A 27,873-nucleotide genomic window follows, 5' to 3' on the forward strand; every position below is an offset into this window, starting at 1 on the left:
GTTCCCTCTGGATCAGCACAAGCTCTGGGGCAGTTGGGAAAATGATCCAGGAGGAAATGCCCAGCACAGCTCCCCTCGTTTTGCTGGGAGTGGAGAGAGCCCAGACTGGAGCAGGAACGTGACACTGGTGAGAGCAGGAGCAGCCCCGCGTCACCGGCCAGCTCTGGTGGCAAGAGGTGAAACTCTCCTCCTGCATTAACAGAACCAGAGAATTCCAGGTTGGAAGGAGCTCAAGGCTCACCTGGTCCAACCTTTCTCGGTAAAAATGCTGTCCCAGCAGCCTGTCCTGATGGATCCCAAATGTCCAAACCTGGGGAATCCACCACTTCCAACAGCTGATTTCTCATGGTGAAAAACTCTGCTCTGGTGCCCATTCAGGATCCTCCCAGGAATAATGCAGATTATCCCTTGTCCTTTCCATAATTCCTCATAAAAAGGGATTTTCGTCCCCCTTTACAGCCACCCTTCAAATACCAAACATGGTGATGAGATCTCCTCTAAATCCGAGTTTCCCAAGGCTGAACGAGCTCAGTTCTCTCAGCCTTTCCTCACATGGGAGCTTCCCATCTTTGTGGCCTTCCTCTGGAATCCTCTCCAGCCTGGCCACATCTGTTTTTGGCAAAGTGGGGCTTAAAAAACTCTTTCCACAACTCTGATGGCTTAAAATAAGACTTTATTAGAAATCCAATCCCATCTGCAGCCTCTGAACATTCCTGCAAGCACAGAGGTCTCGGCAGCAGCACTGGAAATTTCCTTCTGCTACGATTTCTTTAGCCATGTGAACTGAACACAAGGTAAATTGCAGCAGTTTATTTTTACTTTGAGTTTAAAGAATGTCCCAAAAAAGGGGGGGAAGGGTTGATCCCCATAAAACAGGTTCTGAAAAGTTGGTCCCTGCAAATATGTCATAGAAAGAGTTCATTGTAGGGCCCAAACCAAGACATAAACCCAAAATAGATTTACACTGATCAACAGATTGACAATCTCTGGTTTGAGTCATCTCTTTACCAAACTGGAATCATTTGGACCCATTTGTTCAGTCAGAATTTGGTCCCAAAACTGTGATTTGTGTATTTAAAGCAGTGTAAACATCATAACCAGCAACCACGTTGCTGCCTGTAAACAGGGTGGTGCAAACTGCTCCCAAACACCTTTAAAACTTCCAACCAAAAAAAAATCCCCCACAAAAAACTTCAAACAGAAGTGACCTGTGTTTTCCTGCTGCCTCCAAAGGAATCGAGACACTACAAAAGCAAGGGAGGAATGAGTGCCAAGGAATAAATCCCACTGGGCTTCAGTAAAGGCTGGTCTTCTTCATGATCCTCAGGAATTCCTGCTCGCTCACTTCCCCATCCCCATCCCGATCTGCCTCGTCAATCATCTCCTGCAAGAGATTTGGGGCCAGCAGTCAGGTGTGGGTTTTATTGGGAATTACTGGATTCATGCAGAACTCCAGCCACTCTTTAGCTGTACTGGAGGGGGGAGTGTTGGTTGATTTCCTGAAATCTGTTCTGCTGGGTGTATTTATAGAGAAATCTGACCAGGAAATCCGATAGGAAAAGTCCAAAGTGCTTGGAGCAGAGTCCTGCAGAGCACTGCTGCTCCTCAGAACGGGATGATCCCATTCCTACACCCACAACCCATCCTTGAGCTCAAAACCCACAGATTCCAGAAATCCCTCCCTTCCTACCAGCTCCAGCACAGAGATCCCAAAACCACCAGGTCCAAACCTGCAGCTCTTCGTCTGTGAGGTTCTCCCCCAGTTCTTTGGCCACACGTTTGAGGTTTTTGAAAGAGATTTTTCCAGTTTCATCATCATCAAAGAGTTTGAAAGCTTTGAGAATCTCCTCTTTGGAATCTTTTTCGGCCTTAAGGAAGAAAGAACGAGTTTAGGGTAAAAACTGTGGTGTAGGTGATGCTTAAAATAAAGTTATAAAAGATCTGATAGACTGAGAAACCCTTGGGAACAAATAAAGGAGCCCAGCCAGCAGGAATTACACCTAAAAGATGAAAGGAGACAGAGACACAACCAGAATTCCAGGGATTTTTTTTCTGTCCTTGCCAGGCAGATATCTCTGGGATTTCACTGTCAGGATCTTCTGCTATTAAATATCTGAGTTTTGAAAAGATTTTTTTCAAACCAGAGCTTTAATCTGTAAATTAGAATTTATAAATGAGCTGGTTTTCCATCTGTGAGAAGAACTTTTTTCCCTTTTTTCCAACACAAAAATCACCTCTGGTTGTTAAAGAAGCCTGTTAATGATTTTAATTTTTCCCTGAAAAATGAGAGAATCCAGGAAAGGGATTACCCCAACTTTTGTACATTTAATTCTTAAGATTAAAATAATTAAAATTGTGCTTTAACCTCCCTCCAAAGCCAAAAGGAGATAAAGACTCCTTATCCAACTTCAAAATTCCCTTTGTCTGGAGCTGTAAAACATCCATACCATTTTCTGTGACATCACTGCCAGGAAGTCACTGAAGCTGATTTTTCCTGTCCCGTCCTTATCAATGTCTGAGATCATTTTCTTGATCTCTTCTTTCTTAGGTTCAAACCCCAGGGCCCTCATGGCCACCTGGAAGGACAAAATCAGTTAGCAATTCAACAAAATCAGCACCAAAAACCACAGGAAAGGGGGGAAAAGTGAATTTTCTGCTAAAAATTCCACGTCTCCTGGAGAACAGGGGCAGGCTGACAGTGAGGCTGCTCTGCACTCACATCAGGATGCAATTCCTCTTCTGGAATTATCCCTCAGCTAATCCAGGAATTTCCTACATTTTCCCCACCTTGAACTGGTCAACCACAGGGAATTGAAACAAGTTTATTTTTCATTCTGGTGATAAAATTCTTGTTGGGAAAACATTTTCCTCCTTTGCTAAAGGGCCAGATAACAGCAACAACAACAACAACAACAATAATAATAATAATAATAATAATAATAATAATGATGATGATGATGATGAAGAAGCATTAAATCCTCAACAAGAGGGGAAACTCCCACACACACCTTTTAATGTGCACAATCCCTTTTTTTCAATGTTTTATGAACAGAGGAGGAGTTGGGACAGAAAGCACATGAGTTTTGGGCAGCCTGGCCCTAAACACACTGGATAAGAGCAGTAAAGAGCTGCAAATAAAGAGGAAACGGTGCTTTTTGCCCAGCAGGTTTTCCGCTGGAGGAAGGAGGGGTAAACCCAGGCAACTCCTGTGCTTTTTGCGGTTATTTTAGCATTCACGGCCCTGCTCCTTTATAAACTCAGTGACTTCCAGCCGCAGGGAAACCCCGACCTTCAGCTCCTTGACATCGATGCTGCCGCTGCCGTCGGTGTCGAAGAGCTCGAAGGCCTCGCGGATCTCCCGCTGCTGCTCCTCCGGCAGCTCCAGCTTGGGATTCGCCTTCTTCCTCTGCGCCGCGGCTGCCAGCGACGGCTTCTTATAGCCGGAGGCCTCGGCACGGTACAGCGGGGGTCAGGGCGGGGGGAACGGGGGACGCGGGGGGCTCAGCGCCCTCCATGCCCTGAGCCCCCCTCACAGCCCCTGAGCCCCCTCCCTGCCCCGAGCCCATCACTGCCATGAGCCCCCACCACTGCCCCTGAGCCCCCTCCCAGCTTCTGAGTGTCCTCAGCCCCCTCAGTGCCCTCACCGGCCCCTGACCGCTCCTGAGCCCCCTCACGGCCCCTCACGGCCGCCCTCACCATCCCGCCGGCCTCACGCCTGCCAGCCCCAATATCGAGCCCTCCCATTGGCTGTCGCCCCCACGCCGCTGCTATGGCAACGCGCGCTCCTATTGGCCGGCGTGACGGCGGAGGCAAAGGTGAATGAGCGCGTGGGAGAGGCTCCTCCTTCCTGCGGCGATTGGTCGGAGTGGAGAGAGGGGTTGGACCAATCAGCGAGGGGGAGCGCTCTGGCGCGATGCTCGCCCCAGGGAAAGAGGCGGGAAGGGGATGAGTGGGCGTGGTCTGGCGGGAAAGCGCGGCGATGATTGGTGAAAACGCAGCCAGGGGGCGTGTCCGGGGCGTGGTCTGGGCTCCCTGAGGGGCGGCGGTGAGAGGGGTCCGGGAAGGTCCTGGCAGCCGGGAGAAGGTGCTGGGAACTGCGGGGATCGGGCTGGGGCGGTGGGACAAGGCCTGGGCTCCGTGAGGAAGGGCCTGGGGGAATGCGGGGCAGGAGCTGGGGGCTGTGGAAACGCGCTGGGAGCAGGGCAGAAGGTGCTGGGGCCGTGCGGAGGGTCCTGGGGGCTGCGGGTGAGGCCCTAAAGGCCGTGGGGAAAAGGGTGGGGGGCTCTGGGATGGGGCTGAAAGGGCTGGGGGGGAACTGGAGGTGCAGCAGTTCCTAAAGTGTATTTTGGAGAGGGATGAGGTGCTGAGGGATAGGGGAGTGGAAGAGGGAACAGCTGCAGGAGGAACATGCTGTGCCCCTGATTTAAACCAGCTCGGATAAATCCCGCCTCTTCTTGGCTTTTTCCTTGCAATTTCAAAGGGGTTTCAGAAAAATCAGTACCAAAGAGCCAGGCCAGCACCTGCAGTTGATGGTTTAGTTTGGAAGAACAGGGAGAATTAACTCCATCTCTTCATCCCTCATCAGCATAATGGCTTCAAACCTTGATTTCTGTAACTAGAAATGTGTTGTTTTATTGGGAATAAAAGAAGGTTCTCCCTTTTCTCAAGGATTCTGGTGGACAGTGCCTCACCCAAGCCATGGCCACACGTCTCAGATCGGTGAGTTGGGGCCTCAAATGGTGCTTTGGGAAGTTTTGTCTTGCAGAAACAAGTTCATAAACATTCTCCACATCCCTGGGAAAGACACGAGGCTGTTCCTGCATTAATGATAATTCTGGGGAGAAAACATGATTTTCCAAGCTATTTTGGATAGGTTGAATTCAAACCTTAAAATCAATATAGGCATCTAGCTTGGCTTGCCATAAATATTATACTGTTCAATATCAAATTATAGAGAGTTTATAATAAAATTATGTCTAACTGTGGCTGCCCCTGGATCCCTGGGAGTGTCCAAGGCCAGGCTGGAATAGCAACCTGGGACAGGGGAAGGTGTCCCTGCCCATGGAATAAAATGAGCTTTAAAATCCCTCTCAACCCAAAGCAGTCTGGGATTCTGGGATTGCTTTGGAGCCTCTGCAGTGCTCTGGGGTTCAGAGGCAGAGGGCAGCATTCTGCTGCAATAAAACACTTCAAGCACATCTCCGAGCAGTTTGGATGCTCTTGGTTCCTGGAGAGTGCACGGGGATCAGGGAATGCCAAAATGGTGTGGGGTGGAAGGGAGCCAATGGGAAAGGGTACAGGGAAAAGGGAAATGTCAGTGGAAGGGAGTGGCTGCCTTTGAGGGGAAGCTGAAACATTTCCTGTCTCCTCAGCAGCCCCTCTGACTGAATCCCCTCACCTTCTCTAGATCACATCCCAAAATGCCACAGCTGCTCCCTTCTGAGCACTTCCAGGCATGGGGACTCCAAACCTCCCTGGCCAGCCCCTTCCAAGGCTTGGCCTCTCTTTCAGTGGAGAAATATCCCCAATATCCACCCTGAGCTCCCCTGGCCCAGCCTGAGGCCGTTCCCTCTCCTCCTGTCCCTGTTCCCTGGAGAAATCCCAACCCCCCTGGCTGTCCCCTCTTTTCAGGGAGTTGTGCAGAGCCAGAAATTCCCCCTGATCCTCCTTTTCCCCAGGCTGAACCCCTCCCCAGCTGCTCCTCACCCTGATCAGACTCTCCTTTGCGTGGCCCATCCCAAATAAGGGGTTCAGCTTTGATGTAACTCAGGGAACTCCTCCAATTTCTCTCGTGGATCACCCAACACTTGGCAGCAGAACCTTTGCTTAAGGATGTGTCCCTTAAAGAGTTGGGAACAATCCTTGGCTTTGTGTGGCTCCAGGGGGTTCAGGCTCCCTCAGAGATCCCTGCAGAGGTGGGGGTTGTGTTACAACCAGGAGTAAAACTCTTCCCAGCCAGCACAGAGCATTCTTTGTGTGAGAGTTCCCTCAGACTCAGGGCCTGGACGTTCTGTGCTGGCAGTCAGGTCTTTGGTCTCAGTCCAGTCGGAGGAGTGGCCAGACTGAACTCTGTTAATTAGTGACTCCAATCATTGGTTTGCAAAGCTCGAAGAAAAAGAAAGGAGGAACTAATGGCTCAAAAGGACAGCCCCTGCCTTTACCTGGTTGTTTTCTTGGCTCTGAGTGTCACGGGTACTGGTAATGGTGATGGTTTTAATGTTCTGAATTAGCTGTGCCAGGAGGCTGAAGCAAATCCCAGAATCATCCCAGAATCATCCCAGAATCATCCCAGAATCCCAGACTGGTCTGGCTTGGGAGGGATCTTAAAGCTTGTCCAGTTTCACCCCCTGCCATGGCAGGGACACCTCCCACTGTCCCAGGCTGCTCCCAGCCCCATCCAGCCTGGCCTTGGGCACTGCCAGGGATCCAGGGGCAGCCCCAGCTGCTCTGGGCACCTGTGCCAGGGCCTGCCCACCCTGCCAGGGAGCAATTCCTTCCCAATACCCCAATATTCCATCCATCCCTGCCCTCTGGCAGTGGGAAGCTGCTCCCTGAGTCCTGCCTCTCCATGCTCTGGTAAATCATCTCTCTCCATCTTTCATGCAGCTCCCTTCAAAGTCTGGCTTTGCAGAGTCCACGGGGGCCAATCTTCTTTTTCTTCCCTCCTCCCTGAGCCTCTGGGTTGTGAGCACGAGGCAGAATCCTTCCACAGTCCCTCCCTGTGCCAGCCCAGAGCTCTGATGCCCGGATCTGGGTTGCTGTGGCTCCCTGGGGGGAGCTGGGCTCAGCGTGTCTGTGTGTCTGTCCCTGTCCCTGCAGGCTGCCAGGACCTGCACTGTCATCGGGGGCTCGGGCTTCCTGGGCCAGCACCTGGTGGAGCAGCTGCTGGCCAAGGGCTACAGCGTCAACGTCTTCGACATCCAGCAGAGGTTTGAGAGTGAGCAGGTGACCTTCTTCCTGGGGGACCTGTGTGACAAGGAGGTGAGGAAGGGCTGGGGCAGGTACCAGGCAAATGCAGGCCTTGCACTTTTTTCCTCTGAAGGAAACAGATCTGGAGTCTGTGCTCACAGATCAGTGCCTGCCTTGTGCTGAGAGTGGGAAAGAGCAGGGCTGGCTTGTGGCTGGTGCTTTGCATTACTGTTAGCTGGCACTCACAGGGTAATTACAGTCCCTGGGCTAATTGCAGGGGGCTCTCCCAGCCCTCCTCAGCTCTGTGAGAATGGCACAATCTGTATTCCCAACAGTCAGGGAGGGATGAGTGGGAGGTGACTTGGGGACAGTCACCTGCACTCAGCCAGCGCCATGGGGAACTTTAAACCTGCTGCTTCCTCAATGTCCCAGCCCCAGGTAGTCCTGAGCCTTGTACCTGCTCCAGGGAATTGCAGGGAGCTCAGCCTCCAGCTCTGGGGAAGCTCCCAGGATTTCTCTGGGGAGAAGAGAGGATGTGCAGTGTGGTGGGGACGGGACATAGTGGGGATCCTGGATGCTAATCCCATTCCAGCTGCCCAACTTTATGAAGGGAACATGAAATGCTGCTGTTTCCATGAAAGAAAGCTGTTTCATTTCCCTGCTGTTATTTTTTCCTGGTTTTCCACCGTGGCTGTGGCTCCATTCCCATCTCCCCCCTGCTTTCCTGCAGGCTCTGCTGCCAGCCCTGCAAGGAGTGTCCGTGGTGTTCCACTGTGCATCACCAGCCCCTGCCAGTGACAACAGGGAGCTGTTCTACAAGGTGAATTTTATGGGAACCAAGGCAGTCATTGAAGCCTGCAAAGAAGCTGGAGTGCAGGTAAAGCTGGAAAAGCCCTGGAGACCGGGAGGGGCTGCTGGACTTTGTAACATGCCAGGCCTTTTGCATCACAGACCAGCGTCAGCCTCGCTTGAGAGGGGGACAAAGGGCTGTGAGATACTCAATTCCCACTTATTCCATCAAAACCAGTGGGAGAGAGGCTGTGTGGGTCTCCTGCTTAGAGTAAACTCCCTGTTTACCACAGAAAACCACACTGTGATGGGAAAACATCCATCAAAATCTCCTACCTGGGAGTCACCCTGGGAGAGCAACACCTCACAAGTGGCTCTTTTCCTGCTTTCTTAAGGGACAGCCCCAGAGATGGCTTTTCCAGCAGTGGGAATATTCATGGCACCTGTTCCCTCCATGAATTCCTCACCATGGAATGAGGAGGAACACACCTGTGCCATAATCTCAGTGTCATTTGCTTTAGAAAGTCGATTGCCCGCAAAAGGAAGAGCCTGAGGAAGCCAGCCTGGAATTGGAGACTGAATTTTCTCCTTAAATGACTTTGCTATCCCCTAAGTTTTCATTTAAAATAGTTTGTTTCATTTATTTTAAATTTATTTATTAGATTAATTTCATTTAAATCACCAAACAAAAACATCCGAGGTTTCTTTTTTGTTGTTTTTTAATCCACTGTGATCCAAGATGAGCAAATCTTTCTTTAAAACCCCTGGGTGTGTGTTAAGTGTTCCAAGCCTCTGATTTTCCTGGAGATGTTTCCCCTGGATTGACTGCCTTGGGTGTTTGTTGGAATGTTTTCATCTCCTTTAGTTAGAATTAAATGATGGGACAGAATGGATTAAAAAAGGAGAGTTCACTTACCTGCAATTTCTATTCATCTTCTGTTAGACTGGGGTTATTTTCTGTAGGATCAGTTGGTTAAATATTATTATTATCATTATTATCTTTACTCAGCCTTTGTAAATAATGACCTTTCTGTTTTAGGCTTTAAAGAGCTGTTTTCTCCCCCATCTCTTGCAGAAATTGGTGTTGACCAGCAGTGCCAGTGTAGTTTTTGAGGGCACAGACATAAAAAATGGCTCAGAAGATCTCCCCTATGCACAGAAACCTATTGATTACTACACAGAGACCAAGATCCTGCAGGAGAAGGTATTTGCCAACGGTTGAATTGTTATTTTTTTGATGTATCCACTTAATAAAAAGAGAATAAAATCAAGCTGTGGCATGAATTGCCACGGAGGTTGAGTGAAGCCCTGCAGAGGTGGCTCCAGGACTGCCACAGGTGTCCCTGCCAGGGAAGAGCCACGGGATAATCCCAGCTCTTACCTGCCACAGCTTTGGTTTAGCAGCAGTCAGGGGAGGTTTCTGTCTTCCCTGCTTCTTTTCCTGATTTTCAGCCTGAATTTAGAGTTGGGAATGTGAAAAAGGCACTGAGGAAGGAGGAAAGGAGCTGGGAATGTGTCCTGAGCTAAGGGGCACAGGCCATTACTGAAAATACGAATGCTAAGAAAGATCTCCAAACATCTGAGTGTTCACAGCTTTGGACCCCTGCACACCACCAGTATCTGCTCTCCTCGTGTTCTTTCTGCTGCAGCATCTGTGGTTTAAATATGGGATAACAATGTTGTCATCAAAAGCAACAGACCTTTTTTTTGAGCCTTTTTCCATGGCTTGCATTTCAGAATCTCTGCTTTTTTGTGCCAAAAAGAATTGAGATTTCCTTCCACACTTGATGCTGACAAGTGTGAGAGCCTGGAAGGAATTTCCTCCACAAGAGCTTAATTAATCTTAATTGTGAAAACATCTGTTCCTTCACCAGCACTTTGCAGCAACTGATGAAGGGGGAGCTGAGGAGCAGCAATCAGGGGTAGCCCCAGTGCTGGTGATGATGGCTTTGTTTTGGGGGAAGCTGAAAGCATTTTGTCTGTGCCTCCTCCACAGAAATTCCAGCAGCTGCTGGAAATGAGGAGAACACGTTGCTTAGGAGCTGCCAGGAGAATGAAACCTGCTCCAGAGCTGCTGGATGTGCTGCTGGAGCTCCAGGGAGATGGGGACAGGGCTGGGGTGGCAGTGGCTGCTGGGAGGGACAGAAATGGAATTCCTGAGTGTTCTCCTTTGCTCCAGCTTGTGCACAGAGTTCACGGAGTGAGGGAGCTTGGAGAGCTCCTCTGGCTTCTGGGGTGATAAACAAGAGAAGCAAAGCCTTCCCTTCCTTTGTCAATTCGTTAAGTGCTCTACCATATAAACCGGGTTTTGTCTGGTTTTCTTATCAAGGAGAACTGGGAAAAGAGATGGGAACAAAGGAAGGATCATTTGGAAAGACAGGAGGGGATAATAATTCTTCCACAGGTTCCTTCCCAAGGAGATGGGGAGCCCCCAGTGCTGGGCGTGGGGCTGCATTGCTGAGCTCTGTTTTCCTTCTTGACTTTTCTTCTCCCCTTTCCCTGCAGGAGGTGCTGAGTGCAAACGACCCAGACAACAACTTCTTCACCACTGCCATCCGTCCCCATGGAATATTTGGTCCCAGAGACCCTCAGCTGGTTCCCATCCTCATCCAGGCAGCCAGGAGTGGCAAAATGAAGTTCATCATTGGGTGAGCAAGGCCCAGGCATTTCAGAGCTGGGGCAAAATCCATGCTGGATCTGCAAAGCCCTTTGGGAAGGGAACAAAAGGAAATCAGTTGTGTTGTTTCTTTTATTTTTCACTTTCCAGTTGTTTTTTCTTTCCTTAAAAATCCTGTGTTAGGGGTTCATTCCCTGCCACGTGTCCACAATGCCAAAGGAATATCCATGAGGAAAGCTGGCATGGCTTGAGCTGTTAAAGGGCTGTGCCATTAATGTGACACAGCTCAGGTTACTTGCTGTTAATTTATACCACTTGTGGTATAAATTGAGGTTCTGGCAATTAAAATCCCTAGTAAATATGAAATACTAAAAGTGTGGCCTGAAATAACCCAAAATCCCTGTTAAATATGAAATACTAAAAGTGTGGCCTGAAATAACCCAAAATCCCTGTTAAATATGAAATACTAAAAGTGTGGCCTGAAACTGCAGCACCAGAGCGTGGGAGAAGGGGAAGCCTGGGATGAATTTATCCTGGTGGAAGCCTTTCCTTTTGCCACGAGCAGATTTTCAGCCCAGCTCACCTGGGGGCTAAATTCCTTTTTCTGTGTGCAGGGATGGAAAGAACCTGGTGGATTTCACCTACGTGGAGAACGTGGTGCACGGGCACATCCTGGCTGCAGAAAAGCTGCACAAAGGCTCTCCCCTGTGTGGGAAGGTGAGGAAGGAGGGGAGGGAAGGGATCCCCAACCTCTGCTGTGGGATCTGTGCTGATTCCTGGGTGTCCTGGACATCCATCCTGCAGGTTTTCCATCTGTGGTGAGCTTTGTGTGCAGCCAGCTGGGCTGGATGGATATCCTGGAATTCCCTGCTCTAAAACCCCTTGTGAAGGGTGATCCAGGCAGAGCTGGGAGGCACACATGGAATCACAGAAGCTTTTGGGACACAGTTCAGAACAGGAGGAACTTCCCCTGGTCCTGCCGCGCTCTGGGCACGCTGGGGTGTTTTAACCTGGCTGTGGCAGCCAGTTGGGTTGACATTTATGAGGAATCCTGGCCTCTGGAGTGCTGATTTCCTTGGAAAAGCGGGGATTCCCCCCTCTTCACACAGAGGTGGGCAGTGCAAAGCAGTTTGTCAGGACAACGTGCTCTGGCCCAGGTCAGGGGGGTCATGTCCTCAGCATGAGCAGGAGAGAGGCCAGCTCAGAGCCAAACCTGGCAGACCCACCACGGTTTTAACCCCTGGCTTCTCCTCTCCCTCCCTTCCAGGCCTTCCACATCACCAACGATGAGCCAATTCCCTTCTGGACGTTCATGTCCCGGATCCTGACCGGCCTGGACTACGACCCTCCCAAGTACCACATTCCCTACTGGCTGGCCTATTACCTGGCCCTGCTGCTGGCCCTGCTGCTGGGCCTGCTCAGGCCCCTGGTGACCATCAAGGCCACCTTCACGCCCATGAGGGTGGCCCTGGCTGGGACCTTCCACTACTACAGCTGTGAGAGGGCCAAGAGGGCCATGGGCTACAGCCCCGTGGTCAGCCTGGACGAGGCCATTGCCAGGACTGTGCAGAGCTACCCCGACCTGCGCCGGCCCAGGGCCTGACAGCCCTGCCTGGAGCCCCCCCTACCTGATTTCCATCATTCCTGGCAGCTTCACGTGGAGCAGACATCACCAATTCCCAGGAACAAGGAGTTTTCCTGAGGTTTCTGCTCCTCCTCGCCGTTCCCCCGGTGTGGGAGCTGTGCTGACAGTTCGTTTCTTGGATGTGACTTGTTGTTTGGGAAGAGCTGCTGGGCTCTCTGGGCTGTGAATAAACACCCTGCTGTGCCCTCTTCAATCCCAAGCAAGCACACCAGCATTCCTGCTCCCCTCCCTCCACCCTCGGCCGTGTTTTGTTGCTCTGGTGACAGCAGCCACCCCTTCCCGGAGCTGCTGGGTCACAAACACTTCCCATGGCTCCCCTCTGGGCCTTGCCTTTGCTCTCCCGTGCCACAAAGGGGTTCTGCCACCATCTCTGAAATCATTGCAGCTCTTCTGATCTCCCTCCACGATCAGGGGGTGATTTGGCTTCTCCCTGAGGCAGCAGAAGGAACCCATAAGGATTCCTTTGTCCATGCAGGATTGATTTCTGGTCCAGAAGAGCCCAAATAAATCACACAGGGGTGACTTCCCAGCTCTGTGTCCCGTGTCTCAGCACAGATCCCTCTCTCAGCACAAACAGGATTTTAATTTCCCTTTTTTTTAACTTTCCCTTTTAGGGGCAGAGATCTTTGGGAGCAGCCCCAGCACTGTTTCACCACAGCTCCCCTCCCACAAGATCTGCGGTGCTGGGAAGATCCAGGCTGCTCCTCCCTGCCCTGTCAGTGCTGCTCACGGGGATTTTTGGTGCTCTCACCACTCTGTCCATGAAAAAACCTCTTTTCCACAAGGAAACGGATACAAAGCAATGGTCCCCGAGCTATTTCCTGTGACTTGTGTATTAAATGTCCTCTGCCCTCTAATCTTTCCAAGCACTTCAGTTCTGGTTTGGTTTTAAATGAGGGCTTTAGGTCAGAGCTGGAATTCCCCCCCTGTGCAAATTCCTGGCTCCCTGGGAGTTCTGGTGCTTCAGATCTCAGAAGGATGGGAAGCGCCTCAGCCACGGAATTACGGAATCCCAGGATGGTTTGGGTTGGGAAGGACCTTAAAGCTCATCCCATTCCACCCCCAGGGACACCTTCCACTGTCCCAGGCTGCTCCAAGCCCCATCCAACCTGGCCTGGGGCACTCCCAGGGCTCCAGGGGCGTCCACAACCTCAGGCACAGCCAGCCTTAACCCCAATGTGCTGCTCTAGTCTGATTAAATTTAAATTTATTGTAACTTCTGGCTGTTTTCTGGGAGGAAAAACAAAACAAAACAACCCACTGGGGCTTTTTTTCCTGGGAATTTTTATTAACTGGTTTTACCAAGCTTGGCCTCGCTTGCTCTTGAAGCAAAGGGTGGCCAGGTGCTTGGGCCAGCACTGGCCAGCGCTCCTGGCCTGCTGGGAGCAGGGATAACTCTTCCCTCCAGAGCTGTCAGAGCAGCCAGCAGAGGCTGTGAAGCAAAATTGCCATTATCAATTCCAAAATCCGGGATCAAATGCAGGTGCAGCCTGTCCCTGCCAGTGAGACTCAACAGGAGCTTCCCCACCACTTCAAAGAGTTCCCTGGAGCACTCTCATCCAAATCCTTATCTCCCTCTCTCTGCTCTCCTGGCCTCTCCTTGCTGCAGCTCCTCGTTTTGCTGAGCTGAGTCTGGTTCTGGCAGTGGGAGAGATAAAGAGAGATCTTCTGTTGCTTATCCTGGAGAAAGGAGAGGGAGGATTAGAAGTGCTTTTGCAGGTGGAGCTGAGGTAACCAAAACCTCCATTCCCCCTCTTAGAGAGATTGCAAAGGGGACTTGCTCAGGAGGGTTGTGCCTCGGAATGTGGGGGAAGCCCTGGCCCAGACACACCTCCAGAGAGGGAAAAGGGTGGAAATGGGTAAGAGGAAAAAGGGATAAAAGCAGGTGAGAAATGACCCTGCGTGTCCAGGGAGCAGAAAGGCACGGAGGGCACTGCAGGGGTGTGCGGGAGGTGTCCCAGGCCAGGCTGGACAGGGCTGGGAGAATCTGGGATACTGGGAGCTGTCCCTGCCCACAAGATGGGCCTGAAGGTCCCTTCCAAGCCAAATTTTGATGCAGTGAGGTGTGAGAGCAGTGTGGTGTTTGTACCCTGCACGCCCTGGGGGATCTGCAGAGCCAGGGATCCTGCAGGGCTGGAGCTCAGCGTTTTGGGAAGCTGGGGAAGGGGTGTTTTCTACCCCAGTACATCCTGTTACCCCACTGTGTCGATGCCTGGAGAAGGCTGACCCAGAACAGAAGGCTGGACAGAATTCAGAATAAAGCAGGGATTTATTGGAAGGCCCTAAAGGACACACCTTGGGCAGCACAAGAGCCTGGCCAGGGCTGCACCCAAGATGGACCAAAATGGACAACTGCTCACCAGGGCTCACATTTTTATAAGCTTTGGTCCATCTGCATAGCAGGGTTAATTGTCCAGTCACAGTTTCAGGTTTTGAAGTCCCATCCTTCTTGTTTCTCTCCTCAGCCCAGAGTTGTTTCTGCTTTTAGACATGAAACTTGTAACGATTGTCCTTGGTATCAATCTAGAAAATAAATTGTTTTGTCTGCCTGTTCTGTGCAGGGAGCTCCCTGACACTGAATATGAGACTCCAAACTGCACACCTGGGCAGGGCAGAATGTGGAAAACACGGAGGTCAAGCTGAAGGCCTGTGTGCAGAAGGCAGGGAGCAGCAGGGCGCTCCCACAGCTCCCAGCAGGATGGATTCCGAGTTTCGCCGCTTGTGCAAGCCCCAGGCTGGTGCCAGGCCCACGGGGGGAGAGTGGTGCAAGCCAGGCCCTGTCAGGGCAGGGGGAAGAGCAGCTGGTTTGCCCCGGAGCCTGCAGGGAGCTGGCTGAGCCGCTCAGGATAAATCAGAGCGCGTTTGGGGCGTTGTGGTGGCAGTGCCACAGCTCTGCCTGTGCCCTGGCTCTGCTGACAGCACCACTTTGTGTCAGTGCTGAGCCCCAGCAGCGTGCAGGCGTGTCCCTGAGCACGGGGAGATTGCTGCATTCCAGCAGGGAATACTTTGGGATACACAACGCCATGAGGAAGGTGAGGCCTGGCGTTCTGGCAGGGCGCTGGAACGACGCCTCGTGAAAAACCAGTTTGATTCCCCTGCAACAAAAGGGTGTAGTGGTTTTACAGCCTGCGACTCATCCCGGCTCTGCTGGGGCTCCGCTGGGCTCGGTGGCACCTGTGCCAAGCCCACAGGACTGCAGGGTTACTCACCTGCCCTCCCCCTGCAGCAGCAGGGAGGGGCTGGAGAAAGCGGTATCGGGGAAGCAGCAAAGGTTCCAGCTCAGGGCTCTTCAGGGGGCTCCGTGGCTTCCTCACAACCAGAAAATCCCAAAAATGGTGCAGTGGCTGCTCGGACACAGGCTGGGCCGTGAGGGTGTCCCTGGGCAGGATGCACCGTTGCCACGGGAATGGTTTGGTAGAACCCCCTTCCCAAAATATCGGCTGCCTGGATTTCCAGGGTACAGCAGGTTCCTGTTCCTGAGCTCTGGGCTTACAGCTGTCAGCACCCAGCTGCTCTGGAGGTGGCAGAGCGAGGATCAATCCGTGCCAGCTGTGGGACATCTTCATGAGAAAGGGGTCTTGGTGCTCTCCTTGGAGAGGAGATCCCATGGAAACCCATTTCCTGCTAAAGTCAGCTATTCCAGGCTGAAATTTACTTTATAACAATAATAATTTAACTGGAGCTGGGGGGGAAAGGCTCTTATTCCTGCTCTCCCATGTGCTGTGTGTGTCCCTGGAGAAGCTGTGAGCTGGGATGGAGGACAGGACCCCGCTCCTGCTCTGGGCTGGGCTCAGGCACAGCTTTACCTGAGCCTTGGCTCGTGGCTGAGGAGGGGGCCAGGCCTGCAGGGTGGGGCTTCCAGCCAGACCCTCTCAGATTTTAACCAGATTCAGTGGGAAAACTGAAAAATTCCCCTCTAGGATTCTGCTCAGGTCAGATGAGTATGAAGAGCTTTTGGTGTTGTTGACTTCAGCACACTCAGGTTTCCTCCAGAGGTGGGCAGGGCTCCAGGTGGGACCAGGATTGGTGTCCCAGAGCACCCTGCACCTGTGAACAGCTCCCTGCCAGAGACCTGGAGTCTATCCCGAGCCTCTGGTGAAGCTCTCAGCTCCTTCAGGCCCCCCAAGGCCACCCTGAGGTCACCCCAAAGCTTCCCCTCTCCAGTTGAGCATTCCCAGCTCTCCCAGCAGAGCTGCTCCATCCCTCTGCTCACCCTCCGGGCTCTCTCCAGCAGCTCCAGGTCCTTCCCGTGCTGGGGCAGAATCCCAATCCCTTTCCTGCTGTCCTCACTGTGGGAATGCATCTCCTCAACCAGCAGTGCCCTCCTAGGGTGCTGCTTTGGGAGCTCCTCATCCATCCCTCTCGGTCTGATATCGAGCTGTTCAGAACAAACACCATTTTTTATTTGTTTGGGTTTTTTTGCCCAGTTTTTGAGCATTCAGTGTGGAACTGCGTGTTCCCAGCCGGAAGAGCCAGAGCCCTGCGTGTCCCTGCCGTGCTTTGGGACCTCCTGTTCCTGCAGGGCTGGCCAGGCCGGGTTCTTACTCACTGTTATTTCAGGGAAGAACCCGGACAAACCTTCAGCAAACCCTGGCATGACTCAGGGCTTGCCGAAAATAAAGCTGCCCTGTCAGCTGGAGCCCCGGAGCAGAGGATGTTCTCCCGGGAAGGGTCTGGGCTGTGCTTTTCCAGCTGGCTTCAAGCAGCTCCCATTTCCCTGAGCTGGGCACCCCAGAGCTCAGGGCGCGGCTCTGGGAAGAGCCCGGCTTATCGAGCCGGGATCAGCGGCAGCCACAAAGCCAAGCTCAGCTGAGCCCGGCTCAGGAGATGGGAGAGGAAGATCTGGGGCTGGAGTAAAAATCCCTGATATCATCCTGGCTGTGCTGCTGGGAGCCAGGGCTGGGTTATCGGCCCTTTTCCAGCACATCCCAGTGGGGTGGGGTGGGGTGGGATCCATGGGATGGGATGGGATGGGATGGGATCCATGGGATGGGATGGGATGGGATGGGATGGGATCCATGGGATGGGATGGGATGGGATGGGATCCATGGGATGGGATCCATGGGATGGGATGGGATATTTGCCCATCATCCCACAGCAGATCCCGAGGGACACAGCAGGAGCTTTCCTTTCCAGCTGCTACAGGTTCAGCATTCTGGAATCTGCTGGAATTGCGGAGCAGGGGACAGGGGACCCTGCTGGGTGCTCGGTGGGGACTTCATCACCCCCAGGGCTGGAGGAGGCCCTGGAGCCCCTCTGGAGCCAGGCTGGGAGAGCTGGGAACGTTCACCTGGAGAGGAGAAGCTCCAGGGAGAGCTCAGAGCCCTTCCAGGGCCTGAAGGGGCTCCAGGAGAGCTGGAGAGGGACTGGGGACAAGGGATGGAGGGACAGGACACAGGGAATGGCTTCCCCAGTGTTAGATGGGATATTGGGCAGGAATTGTTCCCTGGACAGGGCTTGGAGCACCTGGGACAGTGGGACGTGTCCCTGCCATGGCAGGGGTGGCACTGGATGGGCTTCAAGGTCCCTCCCAAGCCAAACCATCCTGGGATTCTCCTGCTCTTCCCAGCCCAGGGCAGTGCCAGGCTGAAGCCCTGGCTCCAGGACAGCCCTAAACTCTGGGCCAGGCTTTAGGGACGGGCACAGAGCCTGTCCCCGGCCCTGGCTGTGCCAGGCTGTCCCCACAGCTGCCCCTCGGGCCCGAGCGGTGAGCAGAGCAATTAGAAAGGGAAATAAAGTGAGGACGAGCGGCAATTTCCCGTGTGATTATCGCACCTGTGGGCCCCGTTAATGAGCTCCGAGCACACACAATCAGTGTCGAGGGCTAATTACAGCCCCGCTCCCGGGGTACCACCGCCCCAAAGCGGTACCCGAGCAGCACCGGGAGGAATTCGGGGTGAGCGCTGGGGGCTGCTCCGGGCTGTGCCAGCGGCAGCCGCTGGAGAATGCCAGGAATGCAGAGGAGAAGCCTACAGGGAGGGGAGCCCGTGCCGCCGAATGGAGAAACCTGTTTGATTCCCCTGAAGGGCAAAACACACCCAAAGTCTCCTCCTCAAAACAAGGCTTGGCCTCCCGGGGCCGGCCCTCTCGGCAGGGAAGGGCTCAGGTGTGCGGGCTCAGGTGTGCGGGCTCAGGTGTGCGGGCTGAGCTGTGCGGGCTCAGGTGTGCGGGCTCAGGTGTGCGGGCTGAGCTGTGCGGGCTGAGCTGTGCGGGCTCAGGTGTGCGGGCTCAGCAGTGCGGGCTCAGGTGTGCGGGCTCAGGTGTGCGGGCTCAGCTGTGCGGGCTCAGCTGTGCGGGCTCAGCTGTGCCACAGCCGCTGGCCGGACAGATCCGCGTCGGGAGCCGCAGCCGGGGAAACGCGCAGGTACGGCCGGGACCCTCCCTTCACCTCCGGGAGGGCGAGGAGGAGGAGGAGGGGGAGGAAGAGGAGGAGGGCTGTACTGTCCTGTGAGGGACATGCCGTAAATCCTCTTGTTTCACCTGCCGGGAGGATGAAGAGCAGGAGGGTGAGGAGGAGGAGGAGGGTGAGGAAGAGGAGAGCTGCGCCGTCCGGTGAAGGACACGCCATGAATCTTCTTGTTTCACCTGCCGGGAGGGCTGAGGAAGAGGAGGGTGAGGAGGAGGAGGGCTGCGCTGTCCTGTGAGGGACACGCCAAAAATCCTCTTGTTTCACCTGCCGGGAGGATGAGGAGCAGGAGGGCTGCGCATCCCTGTGGGGGACACGCCAAAAATCCTTCTTCACCTGCCAGGAGGGTGAGGAAGAGGAGGAGGGTGAGGAAGAGGAGGAGGGTGAGGAAGAGGAGGAGGGTGAGGAAGAGGAGGGTTGTGCTGTCCTGTGGGGGACACGCCATGAATCCCCCCGTTGCTGGGGGCTCCAAGCGGGGCTGTGAGCTCTGCAGGGATGGGCTCCCCGCAGAACTCGGCTGGGGTTCGGCTCTGGGGCTCTGTCGCACCTGTCTGGGCTCAGCTCCCATCTCTGCATCCTCCCAAAAGCCTTTCCCGGCCGGGTTCGGGGGGCACGGCAGTGTGACCTACCTGGGACAGGGGTGGGTGTGGGCAGAGAGCCGGGAAAATCCCAGCCTGTGACCCCTGACAGCCTCTGGAGAGAGGTTTGGGGCAGCTCCGGCTCTTTCTGCCTCTCCAGCCCCTCCCTCCCTCCTGTGGGACGCAGAGATTTCTCCCTCTCTGCTGCTCTGCCTTGTTTTGTTTCTCCCTGAATCGCTGTGAAATCAGCACCTTGCGAAGGAGTGGCAGAGCTGGCACAGAGGAGAGAGCACCTCCCTCTGTCCTTGCTTCATCCCGGGAATGTCATTCCCTGTCCCAGCCCCTGCTCCAGGACAGAGCCCAGGCCGGGGGATGAGCTGGGTTCACCCGGGCAGGCTGGGGAGCAGGGATGTCCTTCCCCCCCAGCCTCACCAGGAGCTTTTGTTTGGGATGTTTTATTTATTTTATTAGAAACTCGGCTTATTTTATTCATCCAGCCAGCCAGCCAGTGTATTTCTTCCCAAAGAAAGTTACCAGGGCTTAAATGGAAGTCCCAATTTCCACAAGTGGCAGATTTTGGCTTTTTTTTACAAAAAAAAAAAAAAGTGTTTTCTTGGCAAAACCTTGTGGTGTCTCTGTGATGTGATGAGGCTTCAAGGAGCTTTTGTCCTGCTCTGTCTGTGGGTCAGTGGCACAAACACAAAGCTCCACCTTAGACACAAACCCCATTTTTCCTTCCTTTTTCCTTTCATCTCTGGACATCAAGGCTCAAGGTCAGCGGTGTGTGGGTGTGGTGAACGTCCTGCACATCCTTCCTTTCAAACCCAGAAATTAGCTGAGCAATTAGGAATTAATTCCATGTAATTAGAGCAATGGAACTGCACGCCCAGGATGGCGAAAATGAGCAGGGAATTGTTGGCAGTAGCAGGGGTGAGGTTTTGTGCTGGGGGTGATCCTGCTGGGAGCTCTGGGATGATCCCTGGGGATGGGCAGGGCTGGCTGCTGCTCTCGGGGAGTCTGTGCCACGCTTTCCTGGCTTCTTTAAATTTGATTCTTTGAATTTTTTTATTTATTTTTTTGGTGGGATGAGTGGCTGTGAGTGAAGGAAAGGAAATTCTGATTGTGCGTTTTCGGCTGTCCACGCTTTGTTTGGAACGTGTCTGCGTTGCTCCCGTTGGTGAGGTCTGGGCAGGATTCCCCACTCCAGGTTTTCATCCCTTTTCCCCTTGTTCAGGGAAAAAGAGACCTCCACTGTCCTGAGGTGATGGAGGGGAGATCCCAAGGGAATGTGGTGCTGGGATGAGGCTCCTCAGAGCTCCTGCTGCAGCCTCCAGTGGGGTCAGGACAGAGCTTCAGGATGGACAGGAATTTCCCCATGGCAGGGGCTGCCCAGGGAGGGATGGACTCCCCATCCCTGGAGGTGACACTCAGGGCTCCAGGATGGGGACAAGGTGGGGATTGGACACTGCTGGAATTTGATGATCCCAGAGCACTTTTCCAGCCTCAGGGATTCTGGGATTGTGAGTGCTTCTGGCTCACGGACCAGGCAGGCATGAGCTGTTGTGTTGCACAAACCCAGAAGATTTAAGGTTTGATTTAAGGTTTGATTTAAGGTTTGATTTAAGGTTTGATTTAAGGTTGCCTGGACTGTTTCAATTATTGAATTCCTGATTGTTCATAGCTTGACTTTAGAAATCTCCTGGTGCTTCTTAAATATCCCCAGTGTTTATGGAACAGCATCGGCGTTAAACATCCCTGCATGGAAAAAGGGAAAGGCAGGAATAAAAAACTGGTACCTCAGAGCAGCTGAGGTTGTCTAAAATCATGGAATCCCATGGGCTGGGAGAACCTTAAAGCACATCCAGAGCCACCCCTGCCATGGCAGGGACACCTCCCACTGTCCCAGGCTGCTCCAAACCCATCCAGCCTGGCCTGGGACATTCCAGGGATCCAGGGGCAGCCCCAGCTGCTCTGGGAATCTGTACCAGGGCTGGGTCTGGATTTTCAGAGGTTCCCTCGGAACCTTCCCCTCCAAACACGGAGCCCCTGGGTGCGGGAGGTGGGATGAGAGCCTCAGGTGCAGTTTGTGAGTTCCCAGCCTGGAGCCTGAGGTGGAATTCCAGCTTTCCCCCCAAGTGCAGGGAGAGGAGTTCCCATTCTGGAACATCAATCTGGCGGGGTTTGATGGGGACCTGGCAGGGTTAACGTGGATCTGGCAGGGTTTGATGTGGATCTGGCAGGGTTTGATGTGGATCTGGCAGGGTTTGATGTGGATCTGGCAGGGTTTGATGTGGATCTGGCGGGGTTAACTTGGATCTGGCGGGGTTAACTTGGATCTGGCGGGGTTAACGTGGATCTGGCAGGATTTGATGTGGATCTGGCAGGATTTGAACTTGGATCTGGCAGGGTTAACGTGGATCTGGCAGGATTTAACGTGGATCTGGCAGGGTTAACATGGATCTGGCAGGATTTAACGTGGATCTGGCAGGATTTAACGTGGATCTGGCAGGATTTAACGTGGATCTGGCAGGATTTAACGTGGATCTGGCAGGATTTAACGTGGATCTGGCAGGGTTAACGTGGATCTGGCAGGGTTAACGTGGATCTGGCAGGGTTAACGTGGATCTGGCAGGATTTAACGTGGATCTGGCAGGGTTAACGTGGATCTGGCAGGGTTCCTTCCAGCACGGTGCCGTCCCTTCCCAGCAGATCAGGTGTCAGGTGCCATCAGGGCACAGCAGGACAAGGTTTGCATTGTGTGCCGTGGCTGGTGCAGCGAAACTCGAGGCTGTGCCCTCCCAGGAGGCAATGCCAGGTCTGGATCTGCCAAAGGAAGAAGGAGAAGCCTTCTCCCCCTGCTCTCCTGCCCGTGGGTTTCCAAAAGCCAGGCTGGACCTGCTGAGCATCCAATTCCCAACTTCCACATGGAAGCGGAAGAGAGGCCTGGAGGCCAAAATCCCAGCAGGCTCGAGGAGGCTCACAGGAAGGAGCTTCAAACCTCTTGCAAGCTTTAAATACATTTTAATTTGAGGCTGGTGAAGGTCAGAGCAGGCATCAATTATCCTCAAAGCAGGAGATTTTTCCGCGTGACTGCCCTGGGTGCTGTTTGCAGCCGGGGGCCTTCGGGTCACGGGCCGAGCCTCCCTTGGTGCCCAGCTCCCGGGGGAGAGGAGCTCTGTGCTGGTGCCCGGGGCAGGGGAGCACGGCACAGATCCTTGGGGGCTCCAGGATGGGCTCAGCTGGGGGAGCAGAGCCTGGAGCCGCTGCTGGATCACCTCGGGTGGGACCCGGATCACCACAGGACCAGGATCACGTCGGAACTGGGCGCACAAGCGATGCCACGTGGGCTTTGGGCTGAGGGAAATGACCCTGGTGAGGGCCCAGGTTGGCATCTGTGGGTGCCCTTTGTGTGAGGAATTCCTCATCCAGGAATCCCAGAGCCATCGAGGCTGGAAAGGACCTTCAAGGTCATCCAGTGCCACCAAGGCCTTGCACGGGCAGGGAAGGCAGCAGCGGGGCCTGGGGGTTCCCATCCCAAAAGGGTCCAGCTGAGACAGGGATCAGCGTGGAAAAGTGAGTGTGGAGCTTGGGGCATCCCACCCCAGGGCCAGGAAGCAAAAAACGGGGAGCAGGACCTGGGACCTGTTCTCAGTGGCTGCATGGACAGCTCAGGAGTCTAAAGGCACCCGAGGTGCTCCCAGGAAAGGTGGATTTATGGGATCTGAGCAGCTCTGCCTCCTCCTCCCAGGGCATTCCTTCAGTCCTCAGGGCTGGGATCCAGCTCGTCCCGAAGCACAAGGAGAGCGAGGTGCTGCGAGGCACGAAGGGGCTTTACCCCGAGTGTCCTACAAACGCTGGCAACTTCTTACTAACACCTCCAAATCCCAGCTGAGCCTTCAGAGAGGAGGGTGGCTGGCAGGGCAGGGGAGCTCCCATCGGCTTGGGAAGAACAGCAAGTGTTTCATGTCCTGCGGGGTAATCAGAGCTGGGTGAGAGCTTTCCACGGAAAGCAGGATCCTTCCCGACTGAGGGGCTGCTGATTTCAGGCACTGGAAGAATTTCTGGGGGAGGAGTTGGTGTGGCTGTGCCTGCACCCCTCGGGGAAGGGATGGGTGGGCAGGGACAGGTCACCCCCTCAGGGCCACGGCCTTGGGCACAGCTGGAGGTGTTCCCTCGTTCAGCTGTGATCCATGGGTTCAGCTGTGATCCATGGGTTCAGCTGTGATCCATGGGATCAGCTGTGATCCATGGGATCAACTGTGATCCATGGGATCAGCTGTGATCCGTGGGATCAGCTGTGATCCGTGGGATCAGCTGTGATCCATGGGATCAGCTGTGATCCATGGGTTCAGCTGTGATCCATGGGATCAACTGTGATCCATGGGATCGCTCCCTGCCAGGGATGGGAGAGGAGTTTGTGGTGCTGGAGCCGCTTTCAAACTCCAGAGCCGAGGCAGGGACCCCACGGAGTGTGCTGGGCTGGGCTCTGCCCCAGAGCTCTCGGACATTGACATCCAAACAAGGCTCCAGCTCCCTTTTCCATATTAAATAGCCTGGAATTGCTTTTATGGCACAACTGATGTTTTGCTTATTCCCTTTTCCATTTCTTCCAGGGGGTTTTTGGCTGAAGGGGAAGGTGCTGCCGAGACCATGATGTCCCTGGGTGTTGCCAAAGGTAATTCCTTCCTCTCCCGGTTTTCCTCGGTCTCCTCTGGCCAGCTGGAGCTGCTGGGGTGTCTCTGCTGGGACAGGCGTGGGAACTCTGTGTGACCCTGTGATCCAGCGGGATGCAGATCCCGAGCTCTGGATGGTCTCCAGCTTCCATCGGAGCCGCTGGAAGCGTCACCCAGCGCTGGGATCTGACAGAGAGGGGTGGATCCCATCTGCCCCGGGATGCTGGGAGTCCTTCCCTCCCTCTCCTGTTCCCCCAGGAGGGCTGATCCCGCCCTCGGACGAGGATCGCCGCAGGATCATCCGGCAGATGAAGGTTCGCACCACCCTGCGGGGGGACAAGAGCTGGATCCAGCACCACAACTCCGACTCGGACGAGGAGAAGAGCAGCCCCCTGTAAGAACATTTCCTTCCCCTTCCCTCACCAGCACTCCCTGAGCTGGAGGAGGATCCCATCAGGATCACTGATCCCACCCTGTGCTCCGGGTTCTCCAGACACCTCCAGCTGCACAGGATGTGCTGGGACAAGTTGTGGGGTCCCCGTGGTGCCAGGCAGTGGCACTGCCAAAGGAATTGCTGCTCCTCTTTGTTCCTGATGAATGCAGGGTGGGGAGAAGCTCAGACAAATGTCTTCTGCTGGAGCTGGAATTCTGCAGCATGGATGGATCGGGAGCCTCAGGAGAGCTCCGGAGTTTTGTGAAGCCAGATTGAGCTTCAGCACCTCGGAGTGACAAACTCGGGGCAGGATGGATGGAGTTTAGGATGGAACAGGCAGGAGACCAAACATTTCCCTGGATGTCTCACAGTTCCAGGGAACACCAGCCTGCTCCAGCTCCTCTTTCCTGGGGAACAAACCCAATCCCAAATCCCTCTTCTCTTCCTGCTCTCTCCAAACCCATCATGGTTTGGAGATGAGCAATCAGTTGAGCCCTTTTTTGTGTTTCCCGTTCCCTCAGGTCTGGACAGGCTGGTGGTGGATCCACAGCCCCCAAAGCTGCGGCTCCCCAGCAGGACAGGTAATTCCTGGGGCCCATCCCACTCCTTCCCTGCTGTTCCCGGGGTCGGGAGGCTCTCGCTGTGCCCCCCTCGCCTTGGGGCGGGGCTGGGTTGGTTCCCCAGAGGTGCAGAGGGATGGAGGGATGGCTTTCCTTCGGAGGAACGGAGCCTCCGAGGCGCTGGGGCTGGGGAGGGACATCAGCGCTGTGCTGGAGCAGCCCCTCGGCTCCCCAGGGCTTCAGAGCACCAGGGAATCGGGGTTTCATGAGAGATGGGGCCGCTGGGAGACGTTTCAAAACGTGATTTATTCTTCTTTTGTGGTCTCCTGAAGGAATGAGTTCATCCTCACCTCATTCACCAGATGTTCTTAGTCAGTCTCACAAGACTCTGGGTCACAAGGTTCTTTAAAGGTTATTTAGCCAATAAACTAATGCTACAGAAGAATGTTTCAACTTTCATACCAATAACTAATTATTTTGCTTTACACATCTCCACCACAGTGCATTCTTAACCGATCATACAATGACACACAGAGCTGCTTCTTATACCTTAAACTCCTAATTACCTTTATGTACTTCTATATCTTAAATTTAAAACATTAAATAAATTGATTGATGAATACATATTTATAGGAAATTGATTGATAAATACGTATTTATAGGAAAGATTGAGATAGGAGGAAGGACAGCAGAGGAGGAGCCCGACAGTGCTTTAATATTAATTAAATAAATTGATTAATAAATATATATTTTTATATAAAATAAAAATTAAAAATATTTTAAATTAATTAAATTAAAATTTTAAAATCTAAAATAAATAAAAATATATATTTTAAATATATTATCTATAAAATGAAAATAAATTAAATCATTCATATTTAGTGTAGCTATGTATCATATATATTTATAGAAGTTAATTTTTTATAATATTTATCTATTATATACAAATAAGTATATAATTTGATTTAATATTTAAATAATAATGAAAATATTTTACTGATTTTGTTTTAGTCAATTTTATTTTAATTTATTGTTATTGTTATTATTATTATTGTTATTATTGTTATTATTATTATTATTATTACTAATATTAATTGGCTGGCTCTAAATTTCACTTTCCCTATTAAAAAAATCCTTTCTAGAGCCTGTTGTGATGATAATTAATTTTAAAGCATCCCTCCAGGCTCAATCCAGCTGTGGGATCCCTGCAGGCCTGCTTAGCTGGAGTTTTGCTTTGACATCCACGAGGACTTTCCCCCTCAGTCCCGGAGGTTTTGGTGCTGCTGCTGTTGTTTCCCCGTGTTTTTAACTCCCTGCTGTCTGTCCTTTGCACAGGTGCTCTGTCCCCAAGGCCCAGCCCGGATACCTCATCAGGTGGGTTTGGAACGGGAACGACCCGGGCTGCAGGGGGAGGAGAACTGGATCAGGAGCAAAAACACAAAACGAGGGAGTGAAAATGTTCCCTCCTGGGTTCTGTGAGCTGGGGCCATCCCAGCCAACATTTAGCCAATATTCCAGCCAGTCCTGCTGCTTTGAGCTTGGCTCCAAACATTTTCCAGCCAAAAACTCAAGGTGTTCCTTCCCTCCCCAGGGGGGTTTTCACCAGGACCATCGACAAGAGCTCGTCCGTGCCGGATTCTTCACCTTCCAGCCAAGCACAGAAAAAGTACGAGAGTGTCCCCCTGCCTTCTCCCCCTTCATGAAAAGGAGATTTTCAACTCTCGTTTCCAGCCATCCCCTTGCTGTGCTGGTGCTCGTGGGTTTCCAGAGCTCTCCCAAATCCCTACGAAATGCTGGAAGGTCTGGCTGTGCATTTCACAGACACGGGAAAAGAGCGGGTGTCAAACTCCCTGTTTTCCTCAGCACAGCTGGCTCTGGGAGAGCTCACGGGCTTGGGGCTAATTTGGGAACTGGTTTGGAGCAGGGGGGAAAATGCAAGCTGGAATGCTTGGCTTTGATGGTTTTGATGGGATTTTTGGAGGGTTTTTTAACCTGTCTTGTGCGAGGCGCTCACGTTTGATTCTCACAGGTCAGATCTGGGGTGACGCTGGTTTCCCCCTTCCTGCAGAAGGGGAGGGAGGTGGGAAGGGAAGGTCAGGTCACATTCCCAGGTGTGCTTTGTGTCCCCCCAGCACTGCCCTGAAGGGCCAGAGCCGCTCCCCCTCGGGCTACAGGATGACCACGGAGGACTACAAGAAACTGTGAGTGTGCCAAGGGAGCAGCTCCTGCCGTCCCTGCTCAGGGCGAGCCCTGGGAACACCCTGGGAGCTTCCACTGGGAATTCCAGGGGTTCCCTGTCCCTAAAGGACACGGAATGATTCACCTCAACACATCTCAGTGGTGTGACAGGAAAAGAAGTAACTTTATTTTTCTGACTCCAATATTTATAGATTCTCAACAATGGCCAGGGATGGGATAATTAAGTTACCACCTTCCCAATCACACTGCTCATGTGGAGCATCCATCAAAAGATGTTTCTTAGAAGGAATGTGATAAATAACTTATGTTTATAGAACTTTCATGGGAAAGGAACTAAAACTATGAAAACATTATCGGAAGGTGTGGTTTTCAGGGAGACATCTCACCCTTTCTTCTTTAAAAAAAGAAAAATGAACAGAGAAAATGAACAATATTTTAAACAATGAAAAAGGAAAATAACAAAGAAAATAAACAATGTTCTCAACAATCAGAAGGCTCCAGTTTCAGGGTGATAGTTCCCGGGTCTCCGTGGGCCAGGAGGAGCCCCTTGAGCTGGCACCGACCTTGGTGTGAGGGGATTTTAGCAGCAGGAAGGAGTGGAGGGTGCAGCCTGGAATTCTGCAGGTTTGGAGCGTTCCTGAAGCCTGGAGAAAGGGGGATGCCCGTGGCAGAGCAGCACTGTGGGCATTTCCTGCCCAGCTTCTCGTGTCCCAGAGCATGGCTCTGATCCAAAATGGGCTTGGGGCCTCTGGACTGAGGGAAAAACTCCTACAGGGAAACGTGCACCCCTGTGGAAAATACAGGCGTCTTCCAGGGTCTGAACCGATCCCTTGGATTCACCTCTGGCTCCTGCAGCCTCTGCCCCAGGCACAGCAGCGATTCCCTGACCTGGCTCTCCCTTCCCTCCCCATCCCAGAGCTCCGTACAACGTCCGGCAGAAATCCGTGGATGCGGACGAGGAGGACGCGCCTTTTTCCCCGGACGAGCACAAGAAGAGGTGAGGCCTGGAGGCGCCTGCAGGGACAGTGACAAGCTGTGCTCCATCCTGGAGGGGTGCTGGATGC

At 53.0% G+C, this 27,873-nt stretch overlaps 3 protein-coding genes across 11 annotated transcripts in view; 2 read left to right on the plus strand and 1 right to left on the minus strand.

The window, feature by feature from the left end:
• Positions 1-656: 656 nt before the first annotated feature.
• On the minus strand, positions 657-3,746 carry LOC102100678 (centrin-2). The gene is made up of 5 exons (XM_005527374.3): positions 3,697-3,746; positions 3,290-3,448; positions 2,448-2,576; positions 1,731-1,868; positions 657-1,384 (listed from the first exon to the last, which is right to left on the minus strand). The coding sequence occupies exons 1-5, from the start codon at positions 3,742-3,744 to the stop codon at positions 1,295-1,297; spliced, it is 564 nt and encodes a 187-aa protein (XP_005527431.2). The 5' UTR covers positions 3,745-3,746; the 3' UTR covers positions 657-1,294.
• Positions 3,747-4,018: 272 nt separating this feature from the next.
• NSDHL (NAD(P) dependent 3-beta-hydroxysteroid dehydrogenase NSDHL) lies at positions 4,019-12,489 on the plus strand. 2 transcript variants are annotated; one of them, XM_005527375.3, is made up of 8 exons: positions 4,019-4,084; positions 4,669-4,719; positions 6,820-6,981; positions 7,640-7,786; positions 8,774-8,902; positions 10,204-10,346; positions 10,930-11,032; positions 11,583-12,489. In XM_005527375.3, exons 2-8 carry the CDS (start codon positions 4,699-4,701, stop codon positions 11,916-11,918), a joined length of 1,041 nt encoding a protein of 346 aa, XP_005527432.2. In that variant the 5' UTR covers positions 4,019-4,084; positions 4,669-4,698; the 3' UTR covers positions 11,919-12,489. The 2 variants fall into 2 exon arrangements, with proteins under 2 accessions (XP_005527432.2, XP_014112009.2); XM_014256534.2 differs by lacking the exon at positions 4,019-4,084 and adding an exon at positions 4,181-4,209.
• A 5,319-nt stretch (positions 12,490-17,808) lies between these two features.
• The window catches only part of ZNF185 (zinc finger protein 185 with LIM domain), a 29,781-nt gene continuing 19,716 nt past the window's right edge, over positions 17,809-27,873 (plus strand). For 7 of the 8 annotated variants that reach the window (XM_088062740.1, XM_088062745.1, XM_014256380.2 and 4 more), the window contains exons 1-8: positions 18,056-18,324; positions 23,558-23,619; positions 23,876-24,011; positions 24,572-24,631; positions 25,946-25,984; positions 26,202-26,276; positions 26,743-26,811; positions 27,726-27,806. In XM_088062740.1, the coding sequence (XP_087918866.1) occupies positions 23,595-23,619; positions 23,876-24,011; positions 24,572-24,631; positions 25,946-25,984; positions 26,202-26,276; positions 26,743-26,811; positions 27,726-27,806 (485 nt within the window). In that variant the 5' untranslated portion in view covers positions 18,056-18,324; positions 23,558-23,594. Of the gene's footprint in view, positions 17,857-18,055; positions 18,325-23,557; positions 23,620-23,875; positions 24,012-24,571; positions 24,632-25,945; positions 25,985-26,201; positions 26,277-26,742; positions 26,812-27,725; positions 27,807-27,873 lie in introns of those variants that run through there. The other variant, XM_088062741.1, reaches the window with a different exon arrangement.

This window comes from Pseudopodoces humilis, chromosome 15 (genome assembly GCF_049639895.1).
Source record: "Pseudopodoces humilis isolate 2021_Gansu_Grassland_sample_001 chromosome 15, ASM4963989v1, whole genome shotgun sequence".
NCBI classification, from domain to species: Eukaryota; Metazoa; Chordata; class Aves; order Passeriformes; family Paridae; genus Pseudopodoces; species Pseudopodoces humilis.

What these genes read in the sequence shown, in the direction of transcription:
- NSDHL (XM_005527375.3), top strand. Translation starts at nt 4,699, where the DNA reads ATGGCCACACGTCTCAGATCG. An exon ending in TGGCCACACGTCTCAGATCG is followed by an intron (nt 4,720 to 6,819) that starts GTGAGTTGGGGC and finishes CTGTCCCTGCAG; the next exon opens with GCTGCCAGGACCTGCACTGT. An exon ending in CCAAGATCCTGCAGGAGAAG is followed by an intron (nt 8,903 to 10,203) that starts GTATTTGCCAAC and finishes CTTTCCCTGCAG; the next exon opens with GAGGTGCTGAGTGCAAACGA.
- LOC102100678 (XM_005527374.3), bottom strand. Translation starts at nt 3,744, where the DNA reads ATGGGAGGGCTCGATATTGGGGCTGGCAGGCGTGAGGCCGGCGGGATG. An exon ending in GGCGTGAGGCCGGCGGGATG is followed by an intron (nt 3,449 to 3,696) that starts GTGAGGGCGGCC and finishes TACCGTGCCGAG; the next exon opens with GCCTCCGGCTATAAGAAGCC. An exon ending in TCGATGTCAAGGAGCTGAAG is followed by an intron (nt 2,577 to 3,289) that starts GTCGGGGTTTCC and finishes TTGTCCTTCCAG; the next exon opens with GTGGCCATGAGGGCCCTGGG.